Below are 17,985 nucleotides of genomic sequence, written 5' to 3'. Positions count from 1 at the left end.
ACACAACTTATGTCGGGAGTGTCGTCTCCAGTCTATCAGTCTGCCTAGGTGGGTTGTTTGATAGTATTTTAAAACATGCGGTAAGGCCAGGCCCCTGTGCAGTTTGGGTCTCGTGAGAAGACTGCGTGGGACATGTGGTTTCTTATGTGCCCATATTAATTTCGTAAACATGGTGTGTGTCTGCCTAAAAAATCTGGAGGGCATCGTAATTGGTAAAGCTTGAAATAAATAAAGTAGTTTAGAGAGCACACACATCTTCAGGAGATTACATCTCCCAAATCAGGAGTTTAGACCCTGGTGCAAGGACTCCAAGAGCTTTCGATTCTGGAGCAAGAGGGGAGAAAAATTAAGTTCGTAGAGTTTTGGAGCGGTCAGGTGGTATTGATACTTAAGGGCCATACTGGTCCATTTAAACGTGAGGCTGGTTTTCAAGTGTTGTAGAAGTGTTGGAGTGATGCCAGCTCCCATGGCCTTGGATTTAATAAAAAGATTAGGGAGGGAAACGATTGGGTTAGTAAGGGAGAAAAGAAGGTCATCGATTACAATCTTTTTACTTTGTTTTCATTCTTTTTTTAATTTAGCAAACCCAGACAGCTGCTCAATACAGAAATTCCCTAGCACTCCACGCAGCTGAATAGCATGCAAAACCTAATAAAATTCTAACATTTGTCCTAAAAGCAGGGAGTTTGTATACAAAATGAAAAATGTATTCACCATCCCTAGCTCTAAAACTAGTGTTGAAACTGGTAATTATATAAAGCAATCAATAAATTGGCAGGCTTACTTACCCCCTCCCTTCCCTGGAGGCACAGTAACAGCCCTGAAGAACCCCCAGCATATTTTTTGCACCAATACAACAAACCAAAAAATGACCGCTATTAAAATGAATAACTAAAAGGAAAGGTGCACAAGGGCTGAGCAATACACTAGACAAACATTGCTCAACCAGGATGGCACGCTGCATCTAGTATTTTCACGTCATGCATTTCTGTTTGCAGTCACTAGAAAAAATAAAAAGGAGCCAAGCATTACCCCTGTAGGGTAAATAAGCAAGTTGCCATTGCGGACTTGTTTATGAAAATGCATGCTCCCAAGCCGTCCAGACAGATTCCTAATGTACAAATGAACAGATAAACAGAGCAGAGAACATTGGCACCACTCAAAACGCAATAATATTCTGATTCCAGCAATGATGGTAGATATAATTGTTTATTATTCTTAAAATCAATGTCCCGGATGTAACAGCAGACAGCAATTATTATTGTTAAAATTAAGTCAAGTTTTCATTTGTATTTTGAGGATTTAATATGGCAGACATCTACATAAGCTGTAGTCTGCAAGAAATCATATCTCCTTGTCCATAAAAAAAAAAAAAAAAAAACACAGTTGTAGGGTTTGCTTTTCCAGTTTGACACAAACCAGTCTGCGTTTTGTCATTTCCCAGACAGGAATGTACTGTGTTGTAACACAGATTCACCTCACAGAGGGATATTTGCATGCTTCTTCCAGGGATTTACTTGTTGTTTACTTGCAAGTACTTCAAGGTCACGACAGATGCGCATGCGAGTAGAAGATGGCTGGATGATGTCATCAACAAATCCTGTCCAAAACACATCAGGCCAGTCATTACTTCACAGAAACAAAATACATACAGAGAAATAGGTACACTTAAAAAATAAGGTGTGGAAATTCCTATCTAGTAACAGAATTTCATAGAATTCATCCACTGCTGATCTAGCTTAAAAATGTAACCTGTGCAGAGAAATAGGACTGATTTCTGGAAATTCAACTTGCCTGGCTGTCATGTTGATTCAGTAGCTTTATTACACTGCTCAAAAAAAACTAAAGGAACACTTTTTAATCACAGTATAACATCAAGTCAATTAAACTCCTGGGATATTGATCTTGTCAGTTACTTAGGAGAGGGGGGGGGGGGGTTGTTAATCCATTTCAACTGCTTTGGTTTTAATGAAATTAACAACAGGTGCACTAGATGGGCAACAACGAGATAACCCCAAAAACAGGAATGGTTTTACAGGTGGAGGCCAATAACTTTTTTTCCCTCCTCAACTTTTCTGTTTTTCACTAGTTTTGCATTTGGCTAGGGTAAGTGTCCCTACTGGTAGCATGAGGCAAAACCTGGACCCTATAGAGGTTGCAAAGGCAGTCCAACTCCTCCAGGATGGCACATCAATACATGCCATTGTCTGTCTTCCAGCAATGTCCTCAAGAGAATGGAGGAGATTCCAGGAGAAAGGCAGTTTACTCTAGGAGAGCTGGACAGGGCTGTAGAAGATCCTTAACCCATCAGTGGGACCAATATCTGCTCCTTTGTGCAAGGAGGAACAGGATGAGCACTGCCAGAGCCCTACAAAATTACCTCCAGCAAGCCACTGGTGTGAATGTCTCTGACCAAACAATCAGAAAACAGACTTCATTAAGGTGGCCTGAGGTCCTCTAGTTGGCCCTGTGCTCACTGCCTGACACCACGGAGCTCGATTGCATTTGCCATTGAACACCAGAATTGGCAAGTTCACCACTGGCGCTCTGTGTTTTTCACAGATGAGAGCAGGTTTACCCTGAGCACATATGACAGACATAAAACGGTCTGGAGAAGCCGTGGAGAATGTTATCCTGCCTGTTACACTGTTTAGCATGACCGGTTTGGTGGTGGGTCAGTGATGGTCTGGGGAGAAATATCCATGGAGGGACACACAGACCTTTACAGGCTAGACAATGGCACCCTGACTGCCATTAGGTATTGGGATGAAATCCTTGGACCCATTGTCAAATTTTACACTGGTGCAGTGGGTCCTGGGTTCCTCCTGGTGCATGACAATGCCCAGCCTCATGTGGCCAGAGTTAGCAGCCAGTTCCTGGAGGATGAAGGAATGGATACCACGGAATGGCCCCCATGCTCGCCTGACCTAAATCTAATAGAACACCTCTGGGACATTATGTATTGGTCCATCTGACGCCAACAGGTTGCACCTCAGTCTGTTCAGGAGCTCAGTGATGCCCTGTTCCAGATCTGGGAGGAAATACCCCAGGACACCATCTGTTGTCTCATTAGGAGTATGCCCCGGCATCATTAGGCAAGCATACAAGCACATTGGGGTCATACACACTACCGAGTACCATTTTGAGTTGCTGCAATTAAATTTCAGCAAAATGAACTAGCCTACTGCATTATTTTTTCACTTTGATTTTTGGGGAGTCTTTGAATTCAGCCCTCTGTAGGTTGATAATTTTCATTTCCATCACACAATGTGGCATTCTTTCGTTCCTAACACATTACCCAGTCCATATCAGTATAGATATCCAGCAATATATTTTTTGACATCGGTTGCGTTTTCAGTGTTCCTTTAACCACTTACCGCATATCGACGTACCCATACGTTGGTAAACTTTGCGGTAGTATACCGGGATGATGCCTCTAGCTAGAGGCACCATCCCGGTACCGTGGTTAACAGCCAACGGTCGGCTTTCCGTCGGTAACGACCGATGCGGCCCGGGAGCCGCTCGATCGTTACCCGGGTGAGCGGGAGGGCATGTCCCCCCCTTCCCGCCGCCTTCCGTGACTTTGCTCGGGGCTCCCGTCCCACCGGGAGCCCCGACCACCTAGCCGACACGTCTGCCGGCTGGATGGAGTCCCGATGAATGCCGGAAACGGCATCGATCGGGTCTCCGATGACGTAACACAGAGGCGGCGTCCATGTGCTGCAAAAAGCGGCAAATTTAAAAAACGGCTGTATGCAAAAACGCAGTTTTCGGCATTTTGCATACATGGAAGTGTAGTGGAGGGGTCGAGGGTCTTTTAGACCCTCGATCCCTCCATAAAGAGTACCTGTCACTACATGTTGGTGTCACAAGGGATGTTTACATTGCTTGTGACAGCAATAAAAGTGATCAGATTTTTTTTTTTTTTTTTTTTTAAACCTGTAATAAAAAAAGTTAAAAAAATAAAATAAAATAGGAAAAAAAAAAAAAAAAAAATTTAGCCGCCCCTGTCACTGTTCGCTCGCGCACAAAAAAAAAAAAAACATATACGGAAGTCGAACCGCGAATGAAATCGCTGTTCAAATCACACATGTGAGGTATCGCCGCGATCGCCAGAGCTTGGGCAATAATTAAAAAAAGAAGAGCTACACTCCAACTCTAAACTGGTAACCGTTAAATAAATAAATAAAGTGTCGCCTATTATGATCTCTATTGACCGTAGTTTGTCGCCATCCCACAGGGGGGGGCGCAATTTTAAACCCTAACATGTTGCGTATCTATTTACTCGGCGTGACATCATCTTTCACAATATACAAAAAAAAAAAAAAAAAATGGGCTAACTTTACGGTTTAATATTTTTTAAATGCAGTGAAATGTGATTTTTCTAAATTTTTCCAAAAAAATGGTGTTTTAAAGACCGCTGCGCAAATACCGCGCGACAAAAAATATTGCAATGACCGACATTTTATTCTCCAGAGTCTTTGCTAAAAAAATATATATAATGTTTGGGGGTTCCAAGTAGTTTTCTATGAAAAAAACTGAATTTTTGTAAAATCTTACCTGTAAAATTCCTTTCTCTGAGTCCTCCGACAGTCGCCGCCATCTTCATATTCGTCACAATGGGGTATTAGTCCCTGCTTCGTAGGAGTAGCTAGGCAACAGAATATGTCAATATTAAAGGTTTTAACATATTCCCACCCCCAGGGGGTGGTCCCCTCAGACAATACCCTCCCATTTCCTGTATCCATTCCTCAGTTTCAGTGGAATAGCAGTAGAGAGTACATCAAACCCCAAAAGAGGGGCGGGGGCGGCGACTGTCGGAGGACTCAGAGAAAGGAATTTTACAGGTAAGATTTTACAAAAATTCCGTTTTCTCTTACGTCCTCCGACAGTCGCCGCCATCTTCATATTCGTCACAATGGGGACGTCCCAAAGCAGTGCAAACATGAGGGGTGGGAAACGCAGTCGCGCCTAAAGGCAACGCCGTCTCCACATCAGAGAAGGGAACCTTACCAAAAGAAGGAACCCAGCTGGGCAACCTGAAAAAATTTGCTCAACAGGAGCAACAACCCAGGAAAACAAATAACCCAGGGATAAGAAACAAATCCCGAACAGATAAAAGGGCCCAAAAACAAAGACCCTTACGGAACTGCCGCACTAGGAACCTTGCGGCCAAAGGAAGCATCTGCCGATGCCTGAACATCTACTCTGTAGAATTTTGTGAAAGTGTGTACAGTCGACCAAGTCGCCACCCTACACACCTGGGCCACAGAAGCCCCATGACGACAGGCCCAAGACGTACTCCACGATCTGGTAGAGTGCGCCTTCACAGGCTAGGGGGAACTTTCCCCTTCAAAGCATATGCCTGTTCAATGGTCTGTCTGATCCATTTGGCGATGGTGGAACCCGACGCTGCCATGCCCTTCCGAGAACCATCCGGAAGTACAAACAAGGAATCCGTCTTGCGAAAAGACTCAAGTCGATTTCATGTAAACCCTAATCGCCCGAACAACATCCAAGGAGTGTAACTGTACCTCCTTCGGATGCTTAGGCTTCGCGCAGAGCGAAGGCAAGACAATGTCCTCATTGAGATGAAAATCCGAAACGCACTTCGGAAGACAAGAAGGGTTAGGTCGTAAGACCACCGTATCCAAGTGAACGACCAGGTACGGAGACTTGCAGGACAAAGCCGCCATCCGACACTCTGCGAGCCGAAGTGATCGCCACCAAAAAAGTGACCTTCTTGGACAGCATAGACAACGAGATCTCCCTGATCTGCTCAAAAGGAGCACGTAGTAACACGGACAGAACAAGGTTCAAGTCCCAAGGAGGCAAAGGATCCCTCCTAGGAGGGACCAGATGTCGCACCCCTTGAACAAAGGTGCTAACCAAGGAGTTAGATGCCACAGGACGTTGAAAAAGAACGGCCAGCGCAGACACCTGACCCTTGATCGTAGCCAGCGCCAAGCGCTGGTCGACACCCGTCTAAAGGAAGGACAACACTCTAGACACAGAGTAGGTGCGAGGTGAGACCCTCCTGGACTCACACCAGGCAAAATACGCCTTCCAAGCACGGTAATAGACCTTCCCCGAGGAAGATTTCCTCGCATTGATCAAAGTGTGAACGACCTCAGGAGAGAGACCTCTATCCTTTAGGATTTCCGTTTCAACAGCCAGGCCGTCAAAGCCAGCGACTGTAAAGCAGGATGGAATATCGGCCCTTGAGACAGAAGATCTACCCGAAGAGGCAGACGCCATGGAGCGTCGATCGCCAGATTCACGAGATCTGCGTACCAGGACCGGCGAGGCCAGTCCGGTGCCACAAGAATCACTGTGTTTTGTTCCGAGTGCAACCTGCGAAGGAACCTGGACAGTTATTGAATCGGTGGAAACGCATACATCAGCCGATACTGATGCCACGGGACTACCAACGCGTCTGACGCGTCTGCCCGAGGATCGCGCGTTCTTGCCACGAACCTTCTCACCTTGTTGTTCAAACGAGACGCGAACCGGTCGACCTCCGGAAGACCCCACTTCGCGCACAACATCTGGAAGACATCCGGGTGGAGGGACCATTCCCCCTGGTCCAGGGTCTGGCGGCTCAGAAAATCCGCCTGCCAGTTCTCCACCCCCGGAATGTGAACCGCCGATCTCGCCGGGACGTGTGTCTCGGCCCAAGACAGAATGTCGGCCACTTCTCGAGCCGCTCGGGCACTCCTGGTGCCCCCTTGGCGATTGATGTAAGCCACCGCCGTGGCATTGTCCGTCTGCACCCGAACCGGGCAGCCCTGCAGCCTGTCCGTCCAACGACGGAGGCAGAGATTTATCGCTCGCAATACTAGAATATTGATCAGAAGGGAGGATTCCTCCTCCGACCAAGTTCCCTGGGCGGACAGAACGCCCAGAACACCACCCCAGCCCGACAGGCTGGCATCCGTGGTGATCACCGTCCACGAAAGAGGACGAAAAGACTTGCCCCCCGACACCGACGGGGACTGGAGCCACCACAGAAGATCCCTTCTGGTGCGATGACTCAAGGAAATCTGGAGTTCCAGAGACTGTGGTAGCCCGACCCACCTGGACAGGATCTCCGCCTGGAGCCCCCTCGTGTGAAACTGGGCGAAGGGAATCGCCTCGAAAGCCGAGACCATCAATCCCAGACACCGCATGCACGCCCGGAAGGACGAGCACGGAGCGTCCCTGAGGGACCTGACTTCTTCCTGAAGAGTCCCGAGTTTGTCGTCCGGTAGGAAGACCTTCGCCTGGACTGAGTCCAGGACCATTCTCAGGTAGGGAAGACGAACCGACGGACACAGCGTCGACTTTGGAACATTTATCGTCCACCCAAACTCCTGTAGAGTTTGCATTGTGACGGACAGGGCCTCCACCAGACCCTGGTTGGTCGCAGACCGAACCAGAATGTCGTCCATATACCCCAGGACAGAGATGCCCTGGGCTCTCAACAAAGCCAGAACCGGTGCAAGCACCTTGGTGAACACCCGTGGGGCCGAGGCGAGACCAAAAGGCAACGCCACGAATTGGTAGTGATCCTCCGCAATGGCGAATCGAAGGTACCTCTGGTGACCCTCGTACGCATCCTTCAAGTCGAAGGAGGCCATGAACTCCCCTGGAACCAGGGCAGCCACCACCGACCGCAGTGAATCCATGCGGAACTTGCGAACCCGCACAAAGCGGTTCAGGGCCTTCAAGTCCAGGATCGGACGAACTTTGCCCTCCTTTCTGGGCACAGTGAACAGATTGGAATAGAACCCCCAAAATCTGTCCCTGTGAGGTACCGGAAGCACCACTCCCTGAGCCCGCAGGTCCCGCACCGCCAGGTGCAGAGCCCGCAAAGGATCCGGAGACAGTTGAAGATTTGAGGGAAAAAATCTGCTCTCCGGCCGAGAGAGAAACTCGATCTTGTAGCCAGACCGAATGATTTCCTGAACCCACCTGTCCCGAACCCGGGCCAGCCAGGGCTGAAGAAAACCGAGCAAGCGTCCCCCCACCCCAGAACTGGGTGAGGGCGCCCCTTCAGGCCGCATTGTTACGCGCAGCTTGTCCGGACTGCCCGGACTTCTGCTTACCTGACTGCTTAACTGACTTCTTTTGGGAGCCTTGACCCTTGAAGGGCTTGTGGGAGTGGGGCAGGAGCGTGCTCTTGCCACCCCTGACCCCCTTCATCAGAGTATCCAAAGAGTCGCCAAAAAGGCAAGACCCATCATAAGGCAGATTGGCCAAGGTTTTGCGCGAAGATTGGTCCACAGACCAACACTTCAACCAAACCAAGCGGCGAGACAACACCGCCACACTGTGCACACGTGCAGCCAGCGGTACCATATCCAGGTCCGCATCACACAGATACATGACACCCTGATGGATTTGATCCACCATATCCAAAGTCGCCGGGGAGGCAGATTCAGCCACCAGGACGCGCCTAAGCACCTGCGTCCAATTCGCGACAGCCTGGGCTGTCATAAGTGAAGCAAAGAAAGCTTTCAGCATAGACCCGGTTACAGAGTAAGTATGGCGGGCAAGAGACTCCAGTCTCCTGTCCGTGGCATCCCGGAACACCGGGGCGAACCGCAGTGGACTTATTCAAAACCGCCACCGCGTGATCCATCGGAGGTGGCACACACCAACGTTCATCAGTAGCGGGTGTGAAGGGATAACGCAGCCTGAACCTACTTGGTACAGCAAAAGGCTTGCGTATATTGCGCCATTGCTCCTTAACAGCGCGCTGAAAATCATCCGTGCAGGGGAAAACCTGCGATGACTTGCGCCTTTTTTGTGTCCCATAAGCCGCCAGAGCAGCAGGAGGACATGGTTCATCTTGTAAATGCAGCGTTTGCTTGATAGAAGCAATCAATTCATCCATGAGTGCAAGCTCTTCAGGCGAGCCAGGGGGAGAATTATCCACCCCTTCTACCTCAGCCTCCACCTCGGACCCCACAAGATCCAGGGAGGAACGGGACCCCGATAAGGAGACCCCAGCCATAGCAGCCCCATCACCATCATCCTCTGAATCAGAGGAAATTAAAACTCTGGGCCTTTTTGTGGATTGAGCAGCCACCAGCATTTGCACCTGAGCAGCAAGATTAGCCACAACCGCAGCCAAATCCCCCCCTGGGGGGGAAACAGCAGTCCCTCGCGAACCCACCAAAGTGGTAGGATATTTGCTTTCCTGAGAATCCATTGCCCCCAGATCAGACCGGAAAATAAAGGGTTAACAGCCCCTACAACAAGCGCGGCGAGCGCTGCCCACCGCACACACACACTAGCACAATCGAGACCCCCACAGGGATAAATGCTAAACTTAGGCAAGGACACAGGGATAGAGAGGATAAAACCTGTAAAGACCACTGCTGCTGCTGCTTCGATCGGTGCGCCCAGGGAAAAGGATGTGATGTAATACAGGGCGCTTCTGTGCAAGCCTATGGAAGGCTACAAGAAAATGGCCGCCAGCAGTTACCATGCGGCCGGAGCGAGCGCTGACAAAATGGCATCGTTTGGCGCCGAAAACTCCGCTCCCTCACCTCAGTGAAATGCACAGTAAACATGGCGGACCGCCGCAGCGGTCTCAGTAATGTGCCCCAACACGATTAATGCATGTTTTACAGCACACAGTCTGACACACAAGCCCAGTCTGACACAGAAGTGCAGCACAGCCCCCCTCCTTGCAGCCCACAGCATGCACCAGAGAGATAGGGAACATTTACAGTGTGACAGAGGCAGGGTAACACAGTCCCAGACTGACACCCCCCAGACAGACAGGTCCCCACATAGATTTACACTTACCTCATAGGTGGCAAAGGTGGGTTAAGAAACCGCACAGCGTCCAGTGAGGTAGCCACCTCACCATAGCATCCCTGCACCGAACAGGGATGGGTCGTTCAGAACGCCAGGAGCGGTACCTGACTGAACGCTCGATGGCGGGCTGAGAAGCCACTGACCCACAACCTGCGAACAGGTGGGTCAGCCCGAGACGCAGCCCGCATGATCCTCTTCATCAGAAGAACTAAACTGATGCTGGTAAAAATAACAGCTAAGTAAAGAAAGAGAAAAAAACTCAAATAAAATCAAAAAAGAAGAGAAAGGCTGAGACAAAAGCCCCAGCATAGAGACATGCAGCCACTCCTGACAAGCTAGACATTGAAACTGAGGAATGGATACAGGAAATGGGAGGGTATTGTCTGAGGGGACCACCCCCTGGGGGTGGGAATATGTTAAAACCTTTAATATTGACATATTCTGTTGCCTAGCTACTCCTACGAAGCAGGGACTAATACCCCATTGTGACGAATATGAAGATGGCGGCGACTGTCGGAGGACGTAAGAGAAATACTGGTTTTAACTTGTGAACAAAAAGTGTCCGAAATAGGGCTGGGGCTTAAGTGGTTAATTTTTTTTTTGAGCAGTGTACTTCCTTAACCTGGGTTTACACATTCAATAAGGAAAAAGAGGGGGCGGGCCAGGCCGTTACTCTGTCTAAAAGAACACAGGGAGCAGCGGTTTGGCTCGGGTGCCCCCCACAGCAAGCTGCTTGCTGTGGGGGCACTCAACAGGAGGGAGAAGCTAGGAGCACCGAAGAGGGACCCGAGAAGGTCAGGGCTGCTCTGTGAAAAACCACTTCACAGAGCAGGTAATTATAACATGTTTATTATTTTAATAGAAAATAAAAATGAGACTTTAGTATCACTTTAAGATGGCCACGGCCAAAAGTGTTGGGGGTGTTTTTCAAGGTAATTTCTCAGAAAAATAAAGCATGCAGGCAAGGATGGATGGGGGGAGTTTGCTATGAATATTAAAATGGTTTAAATAGCGTTTTTGGTTTGTGGTGCTCAGATATAGTGCAGCTTCTGCTTAAGGTTCAGTAATTCTCAGAGACGGCCAGGCCACTATCATTTTCAAAAGGAGATCATAAATAGCAGCCTACATATGAATTCTTCAAGCTGGACTAAAGAAAGTGATCAGATCGTATCAAAACAATTCTGCTAAAAAAGGCTTTGTGTACATGTGCACATGACTGTTTTCTGTAAGCTGATCTGTTTCTGCACTTTAGGCATTCCAATGCCATAAAATGCAATTTTGCCAATGTCTGCCTTCCTTTATATACTGCAGGCCATACACATACAAAATAGTTTTAATATCTGAAGTGAATATAGCAATTAAAACCAAGCTTTCACTACCATTATGACCCTTCTGCCAGTTTAGCTTTTTTTCATGGATGAAAGCAATCAGAGAGTTTGGAAAAGTTGTTATTTATGTAGTGTATGGAGCAATCAGTTCTAAATTCACTGAAAATAAAATAAGCAGATTGATGCAGAAAAAATGGTGTGTTTAGCCTGATAAAAGACTGTGGGAGTCCACTGGGGTAAAAAGCACTTGTAACCAGTCATTTCAGCAGCAATTTTATTCTGATGCAGGTAAATGATAAATGGTGTGTTGCCTTTGGCAACCAATCAGATTACCCAGTTCTTCTATAATCAGCCTTACTGAACATTAACCTACCAAGCATTAAAGACCTTATGAACTTGGGATCTAGGTTACTCTAGACAGTGGTGATGGACCAATGGGATACAAACAACTCTGTCTGTTAGACCACAGAGCAGTAAAGCGTTGTATTTGTTGGAGACTGTATTCTTGCTTATTAATATGCAGAGAAGATGATCAGTTGTCTTTGCTGAAGGATGTCAGCTTATTTATTATTATACAAATCAAAGGATGCCACCTCTCCCAGACTGATTATAGTGATGTAAGAAAGGATCCACCAGGGTTCATCCAGGCACTAATGTGGTTCATCTCACTCCAGGAATACTTTGCTGATTCCAAACTGCAGGCCAGACCCAGCTACTTACTTTGCTTGATTAAACCTTATTGTCCAGGAGCAACAAACATCCCAGCAAGCACAAGCCCTCTCTGGGGAGTATTATCAAGCAGAGCAGGTAGTGGTGGTGCAGCCTGCTTATTGTTTATAAATATGCAGAGCGGTTGATCCATTGTATAGGTGAAATATCTACACAGTGCCAGGCACCCAGTTAGACTTTTGTTTTAAAAGTTGTCCCCTAACAAAAAAAAAAAAAAAGCCATAGGCATAATGTGCTAGTATGCACCCCATACTAACACATTATGAAAGAAGACTTACCTTAAAGTGAAGCACTCCGGGGGTGCATTGTCACCACTGCAGAGGCTTCCATCTTCACCCGGTTCTACTTCCAGGCTGGAGAACTGCGGCCGCTTGATTGGCCGAGCCACAATTACGTCACGGCTGCGGCACACTGCTCTGAAGGAACGGCATGGGTATCCTGTTCCGTTAGCACATGGGCTGGTGCCGTCTACAGCTGCTGCTCGCTAGAATATCTCCTAAACAGAGCATGTTTAAGAGATATTCACTTTACCTACTACCTTTCATTTTACCTTCTACCTACCACTTTAATTGCTGATATTTCTGTAACAAGTTATACTGAACAGGTGTTGCAGAAGCCTTACCTCTGACTGCTGCAGGAAAGGGGTTGGCAAACTTCTCCACATATTCTGCCTCTGCCTCAGCCTGGTTCTTTTTTCCTCTGAATATTATCTGTACAGCTCCCTGCAGGAGACCGAAAGCATTAGCTTCATATCACCGATTGATCCTGAAGAAAAATTCTATTGCAGTTACACATTATAGACTTAGGGTCGTCTCACATGGGTGCCTAGTGTGCATCTGTCTGTTCTTCAGAGGGATCCAGTCTGGACCACAAAGTATGTCTATGAGCAAGTGGATGTAAAGAGAAATAAGTCTGTTTACATCCAAATCCGTTTAGGTCCGCAGAAAAGCAAAAAAATAAATAAACATGGACATAAATAGATGTCTGTTCCATTTACATCTGTGATTGCGCAGGAAACTTTTTTTTTCATACTTTTGTCCTTCAAAAAGTGAAAAAAAAAAAAGTAAAAGGATGTATACTATCCTTATCAGGTTGGAAGGCGGCAGTTGGTGCCACCCTGCCCTTTAAGAAGGTCATGTATGTTAATAGGGGTTGCCCCAAGAGATACAACAAGATATGGGATAGGTGGCTGGAGGCCCCCGACACATGCGAGTCGTAGGAGAGGATGGGTGTCTTGTGCCTCTTTCATTATGATGCAACTGTTCCGCAGAATCCGCGCCCATGGCCTCTGCTATGTTTTGCCTTGCTGGAGTTTCTAATCCTGTTCTGACACGGCGGTGCTATATTATTTCCCTATTCTCTTGTTGCAACCATGCTCTTTGCACAGTGTGAATTTTTGAAATATTTGACTTTGTGATATTGTACTTATGCAACTTTCTGACGCTGCCTTTTATTGTATGTTTATATGCAGTGCTTAACTCAATAAACGTTTGTTTGGTTTAAAAAAAAAAAAAAAAAAAAAAAGATGTATAATGATGCAAACTGAACACGAATGTACAAAATTGATGTAAACTAAATTTAGAGGGATTCAGGATTTCATGTTTCCATTGGCTTAAGCTAGATCAATACTATTCTCAATTTTCTTCTCCAGTGTTGGTTCTTCATTGCATTTTTTTAATATAACTGATGGCTGTGATCTAGTTCTATCTCAGTTGTATTTAAAGTAAACCTGTGTGCATAAGCACAGCAAAACAGGTTTGTTTTTTTGCCTTACTCCATCAATAGGTTATATTCACACTTCCTTTGCTCTCATGCTGCTCCACTCCACTAAACCCAGTACTTGCAGATAGCGTTTAAGTTGCGATTTGAAGCTTACAAGGGGATGACTCTCCACTCCTGATGGCCAAATTAAGCAGCAAGGTGAGCAAAGGGAAAGTATAACCTGCCGCGGGGGGCCTTCATTGAAGAACACCTCTACCTTTGCCATACACATGCAAAGTACAGGTTCACATGCTGAAATTTTGACCTAGCTTTACATTTTTTACAAACTTATTTTTGGAGGCTTTCCCTCAAAGCAATTAATTTTGATTATAATCTTCACTGGAAAAAGAGGATTCCTAGAGCATTGTTCTACAAAAGATTACTTGTATACCTTGGTACGCATGCTAGTTTGTACCTATAATAGTAGAGCATTCTACAGACATCCCCAGTGCCAGTCTATCTTGGAGGGGATATTGCAGATCGGCTGGGGAAATCCAGACCACTGACTCCTCCTCCTAAGTGTAGGCAGGGATTTTGGGCCCGGGGTTAAAGAGGGGGCAGCCTAAGGACATATGTTTATTCTCCAATCCGTTTGTAACCAGCTAGATTGGTCATATTTTTTTGTGGCTTAAAAGGAAACCTGTACTCAAGAGAAATATGCAGACTGCCATTGCTAACCTCCTCCTAAAATGCTATATGCCCTTCTATCTTTAGCTTCAATGTTTTTAGGACACTGACCAGAAACAAGCATTCAGATCAGTGATACTCAAGCAATTGGATCAGCATTACATCCAGAAAGCAAGGATTTTCAGAGGGAGAGGTGGGCAATTGCTGTCTACATTATTTCTAAACAATGTTGATTTCCTATAAGCCTCTTGCCATTTTCTTTTTACAATGATCTGGTTTTACCTTTGCCCCCATAACAGCGACCTCTGCTGTGGGCCAGGCGTAGTTGACATCACCTCTTAGATGCTTTGAGCTCATGACATCATAGGCACCACCATATGCCTGATGACAAAAAAATAAGATAACGCAATCATTATTATTATTAATATCATACAGGATTTATATAGCACCAACCATTTGTGCAGTGCTTTACAAAATGGAGGCAGACAATACAGTTACAACATGTGTCAATACACGAGGGATCAATCATTAGAGCTTAAAATCTAAATGGAAGGGCCAGGTAATACAAAAGATGTTACCTTTTGGGGATAAGTAGATGGAGAAATTAAAAGTACAGATTATTAAAGGCAGAATAGGTCTTAGTTGTAAAAAATCCAAACAATACTGCATGAAACCTACCAACTTTAAAACTACCTAGACAGTTGTAATATCACACTACTTCCTGATTATAATCAATTGTTATCAAACATTCAGTTGCAACACATTGGTTTCAATCAATTGAAAACGCATTGATTGGTAACAAAAGGCTAAAAGTGTATCCAAAAAAAGGCCAAACTTTAGTTTTGGATAAAATAGGAAAGGGTTAGAACCTCCAATTTGCCAAATTTGGAGTCGTCACCAGAACTGTAATTAACCACTACTTGGCCATGCTATAGCTGAAAAACGGCTACAGCGCAGTCGTTCAGTTCTGGGAGGGTGTTCATGGACATCCTCCTAAAACCATCAAAAGACATCAGTCCATCCAGTTCAACTTATGATGTGTTTGTGTTTGCTGTTAACCGTACATTGTATACCCCTGTATGTTGTGGTCTTTAAGGTGCCCATCTAATAGTTTTTTGAAGCCATCGATGCTCCCTGCTGATACGACTGCTTGTGGAAGAGAATTCCACATCCTTACTGCTCTGACAGTGAAAAACCCCTTACGTATTTTAAGGTTAAACCGCCTTTCCTCTAGTGAGTGGCCACATGTCTTATTGTATTGTCTTTCTCTGAAAAGTTTGTTCCTTATGCTAGGGTCGCCAGTACAGTATTTGTACATTGATATCATATCCCCCCTCAGTCATCTCTTCTCCAGAGAGAATAAGTTCAGTGCTTATAGTCTTTCCTCATAGCCGATGCCCTCCATTCCCCTAATTATTTTTGTTGCCCTTCTCTGGACTCTCTCCAGTTCCAGCACATCCTTCCTGAGGACCAGTGCCCAGAACTGGACAGAATACTCCAGATGTGGCCGGACCAGAGTCTTGTAGAGTGGGAGAATAATCTCTTTATTTCTGGAGTAAATTCCCTTTTTTATACACGCCAGTATTCTGTTGGCTTTGCTTGCAGCGGCTTGGCATTGCATGCCACTGCCAAGCCTGTTGTCTACCAGTACCCCCAAGTCCTTTTCCATCCTAGACTCACCCAGAGGTTCCCCCCCCCCCCCCCCCAGTGAGTAGCTTGCTTTCGTGTTTGACGTCCAAGTGCATTACTTTACATTTTTCAACATTAAACCTCATCTGCCCACCCCATTATTATGTTCAGATCCGCTTGTAAGGTTTCCACATCCTGCATAGAAGATATTGGCATGCTTAGTTTAGTATCATCCGCAAGTACTGAGATTGTACTCGATATCCCCTCCTCTAGATCTCCCCCTCCTCTAGATCATTTATGAATGAATTAAACAGGATTGGCCCCAGGACAGAACCTTGGGGGGGCCCCACTTTCCACACCCACCCAATCTGAGTACTCCCCATTAATCACCACCCTCTGGACTCTCCCCTGGAGCCAGTTCTTTATCCAGGTACTCACCCTATGGTCCATACCTACCTTCCTTAGTTTGTACAGTAAGCGTTTGTGGGGAACAGTGTCAAAGGCCAAAGCATTGTGATATGCTGATGTGTTTTGGAACATATCGTGTGTTGTAATGCATTTTAATGCAGTGCACTTATATGATGTGATCACGGTACATAAAGAACAGTTGTTTTCTCGGTGCCCTTGTGCTGAGACTTCTGATCAATACAACTGGTGTTATCAAGCCCTAAAAGTTTGCAAATGTTACTTATTTGAAAACTGCATTTAACAACTGGATAGTAAAAAGCATAATGCACAAATAATTTTTCAAAAAGCCAAAAACATCTTTGTGGCTGAAAGCCAACTGTTCTTTTTTTCTATGGCAAAATTATTTGGAGACATTAGCCCATCAATGGTCACCCCCTTGGTTGCCTCCTATGTGGATGTTTGAGGGGAGTCATTTTCCATCACACAGCTGTCTTCCTGTTAGTATTAGGTAATACCCTTATATATGTATAGGTCACATAGCTATGTCATTGGGGCTCATTGTCCTGTTCACAGTAATGTCTATATTCCCATTGCACACCTTCCTGGAACAGGACTCGTCAGTAGCAGGCGCTGAAGCGACTAGCAGCTGGATACCGAATACATCACATAAAAATGCACATATTCGCCAGCACATTATGGATCTTCAAATGTTGTCCAAAGCTTTTATTGCAGAAAGATTACATCACAATATGTCCTTACCTTTCTAGTAATGATTGTGATCTTGGGGACAGTAGCTTCAGCAAAGGCAAACAAAAGTTTTGCTCCATGCCGGATAATGCCTCCATACTCCTGTGAAGTGCCTGGTCATATGGCAAAGATAATAATTGAAATTAAATAAAACAAAAGTCAACTTCAATTTTACTAAAGTATGTAACCTGTAAAAGTTTCACTTCTAGAGATTTTACAAACCAAGAGCATAGCAATTCAAATGCAAGCATAATACATAGACATTCTCGTAATTTAGCATAGCCATTACTATTTCAAGCTCTGCAAAGATGTGTATTGGAGGATGACAACAAATATTCCAATGTGTACAAAAGGCGCATGGCTACATGGGAATTTTCCTGCAGCAGCCAATAAGCTCTGCTTGACACTATGCGAACATCATTTAATAAGAGAAACCCCTTAAGGCTTAGGATCTTGACATACAGTACTGTGAAAACGTTTTAGGCAAGTGTGAATAAATGCTATGAAGTAGAAATGCTTTCAAAAAATATATATTTTAAAATTGTTTATTTTTATCAATTTGTAAAATAAGTGAATAGAAGAGAATTATGAATCAAAATGTGTTATGGCTACCCATTGGCTTCCAACCAGCATCAATTCTTACACTTGCACACTTTGTACACTTACACAAACGCAAGGATTTTGTAGGATTAGAATAAGGTCTACGATTAACCAAATATACAAAGCAATGATCATCAATTTTCTATGTAGGTCATTAACTGAAACAGAACCATTTGTGAAGGAGACTTAAAACTGGGTGAGGAACAGGCAAATGCTGCTATTAAGAGGAGGTCGTGGAAGACCGTTTCCTGTCACAGGTCATATACCATGGCAATACTGTGCACAGCAACAAGATACAAGGTAGTCGTACTGCATCAGCAAGTTTCCTCCCAGGCAAAGATTTCAA

The 17,985-nt window shown here is 45.5% G+C and overlaps 1 protein-coding gene across 1 annotated transcript in view; it reads right to left on the bottom strand.

The window, feature by feature from the left end:
- Positions 1-1,368: 1,368 nt before the first annotated feature.
- Positions 1,369-17,985, bottom strand: part of PCCB (propionyl-CoA carboxylase subunit beta) — a 57,036-nt gene continuing 40,419 nt past the window's right edge. The window contains exons 12-15 of the mRNA XM_082252561.1: positions 17,052-17,152; positions 14,538-14,636; positions 12,490-12,589; positions 1,369-1,600 (exon numbers count right to left, since the gene is read on the bottom strand). Coding sequence (XP_082108687.1) covers positions 1,479-1,600; positions 12,490-12,589; positions 14,538-14,636; positions 17,052-17,152 — 422 coding nt within the window. The 3' untranslated portion in view covers positions 1,369-1,478. The remainder of the gene's footprint in view (positions 1,601-12,489; positions 12,590-14,537; positions 14,637-17,051; positions 17,153-17,985) is intronic.

The sequence above is a fragment of the Pelophylax lessonae genome (assembly GCF_965119305.1).
Source record: "Pelophylax lessonae genome assembly, chromosome: 3".
In the NCBI taxonomy this organism is placed as follows: Eukaryota; Metazoa; Chordata; class Amphibia; order Anura; family Ranidae; genus Pelophylax; species Pelophylax lessonae.
Note: the sequence above shows the minus strand (reverse complement) of the source record. Positions and strands in the feature narration are given on the sequence as shown.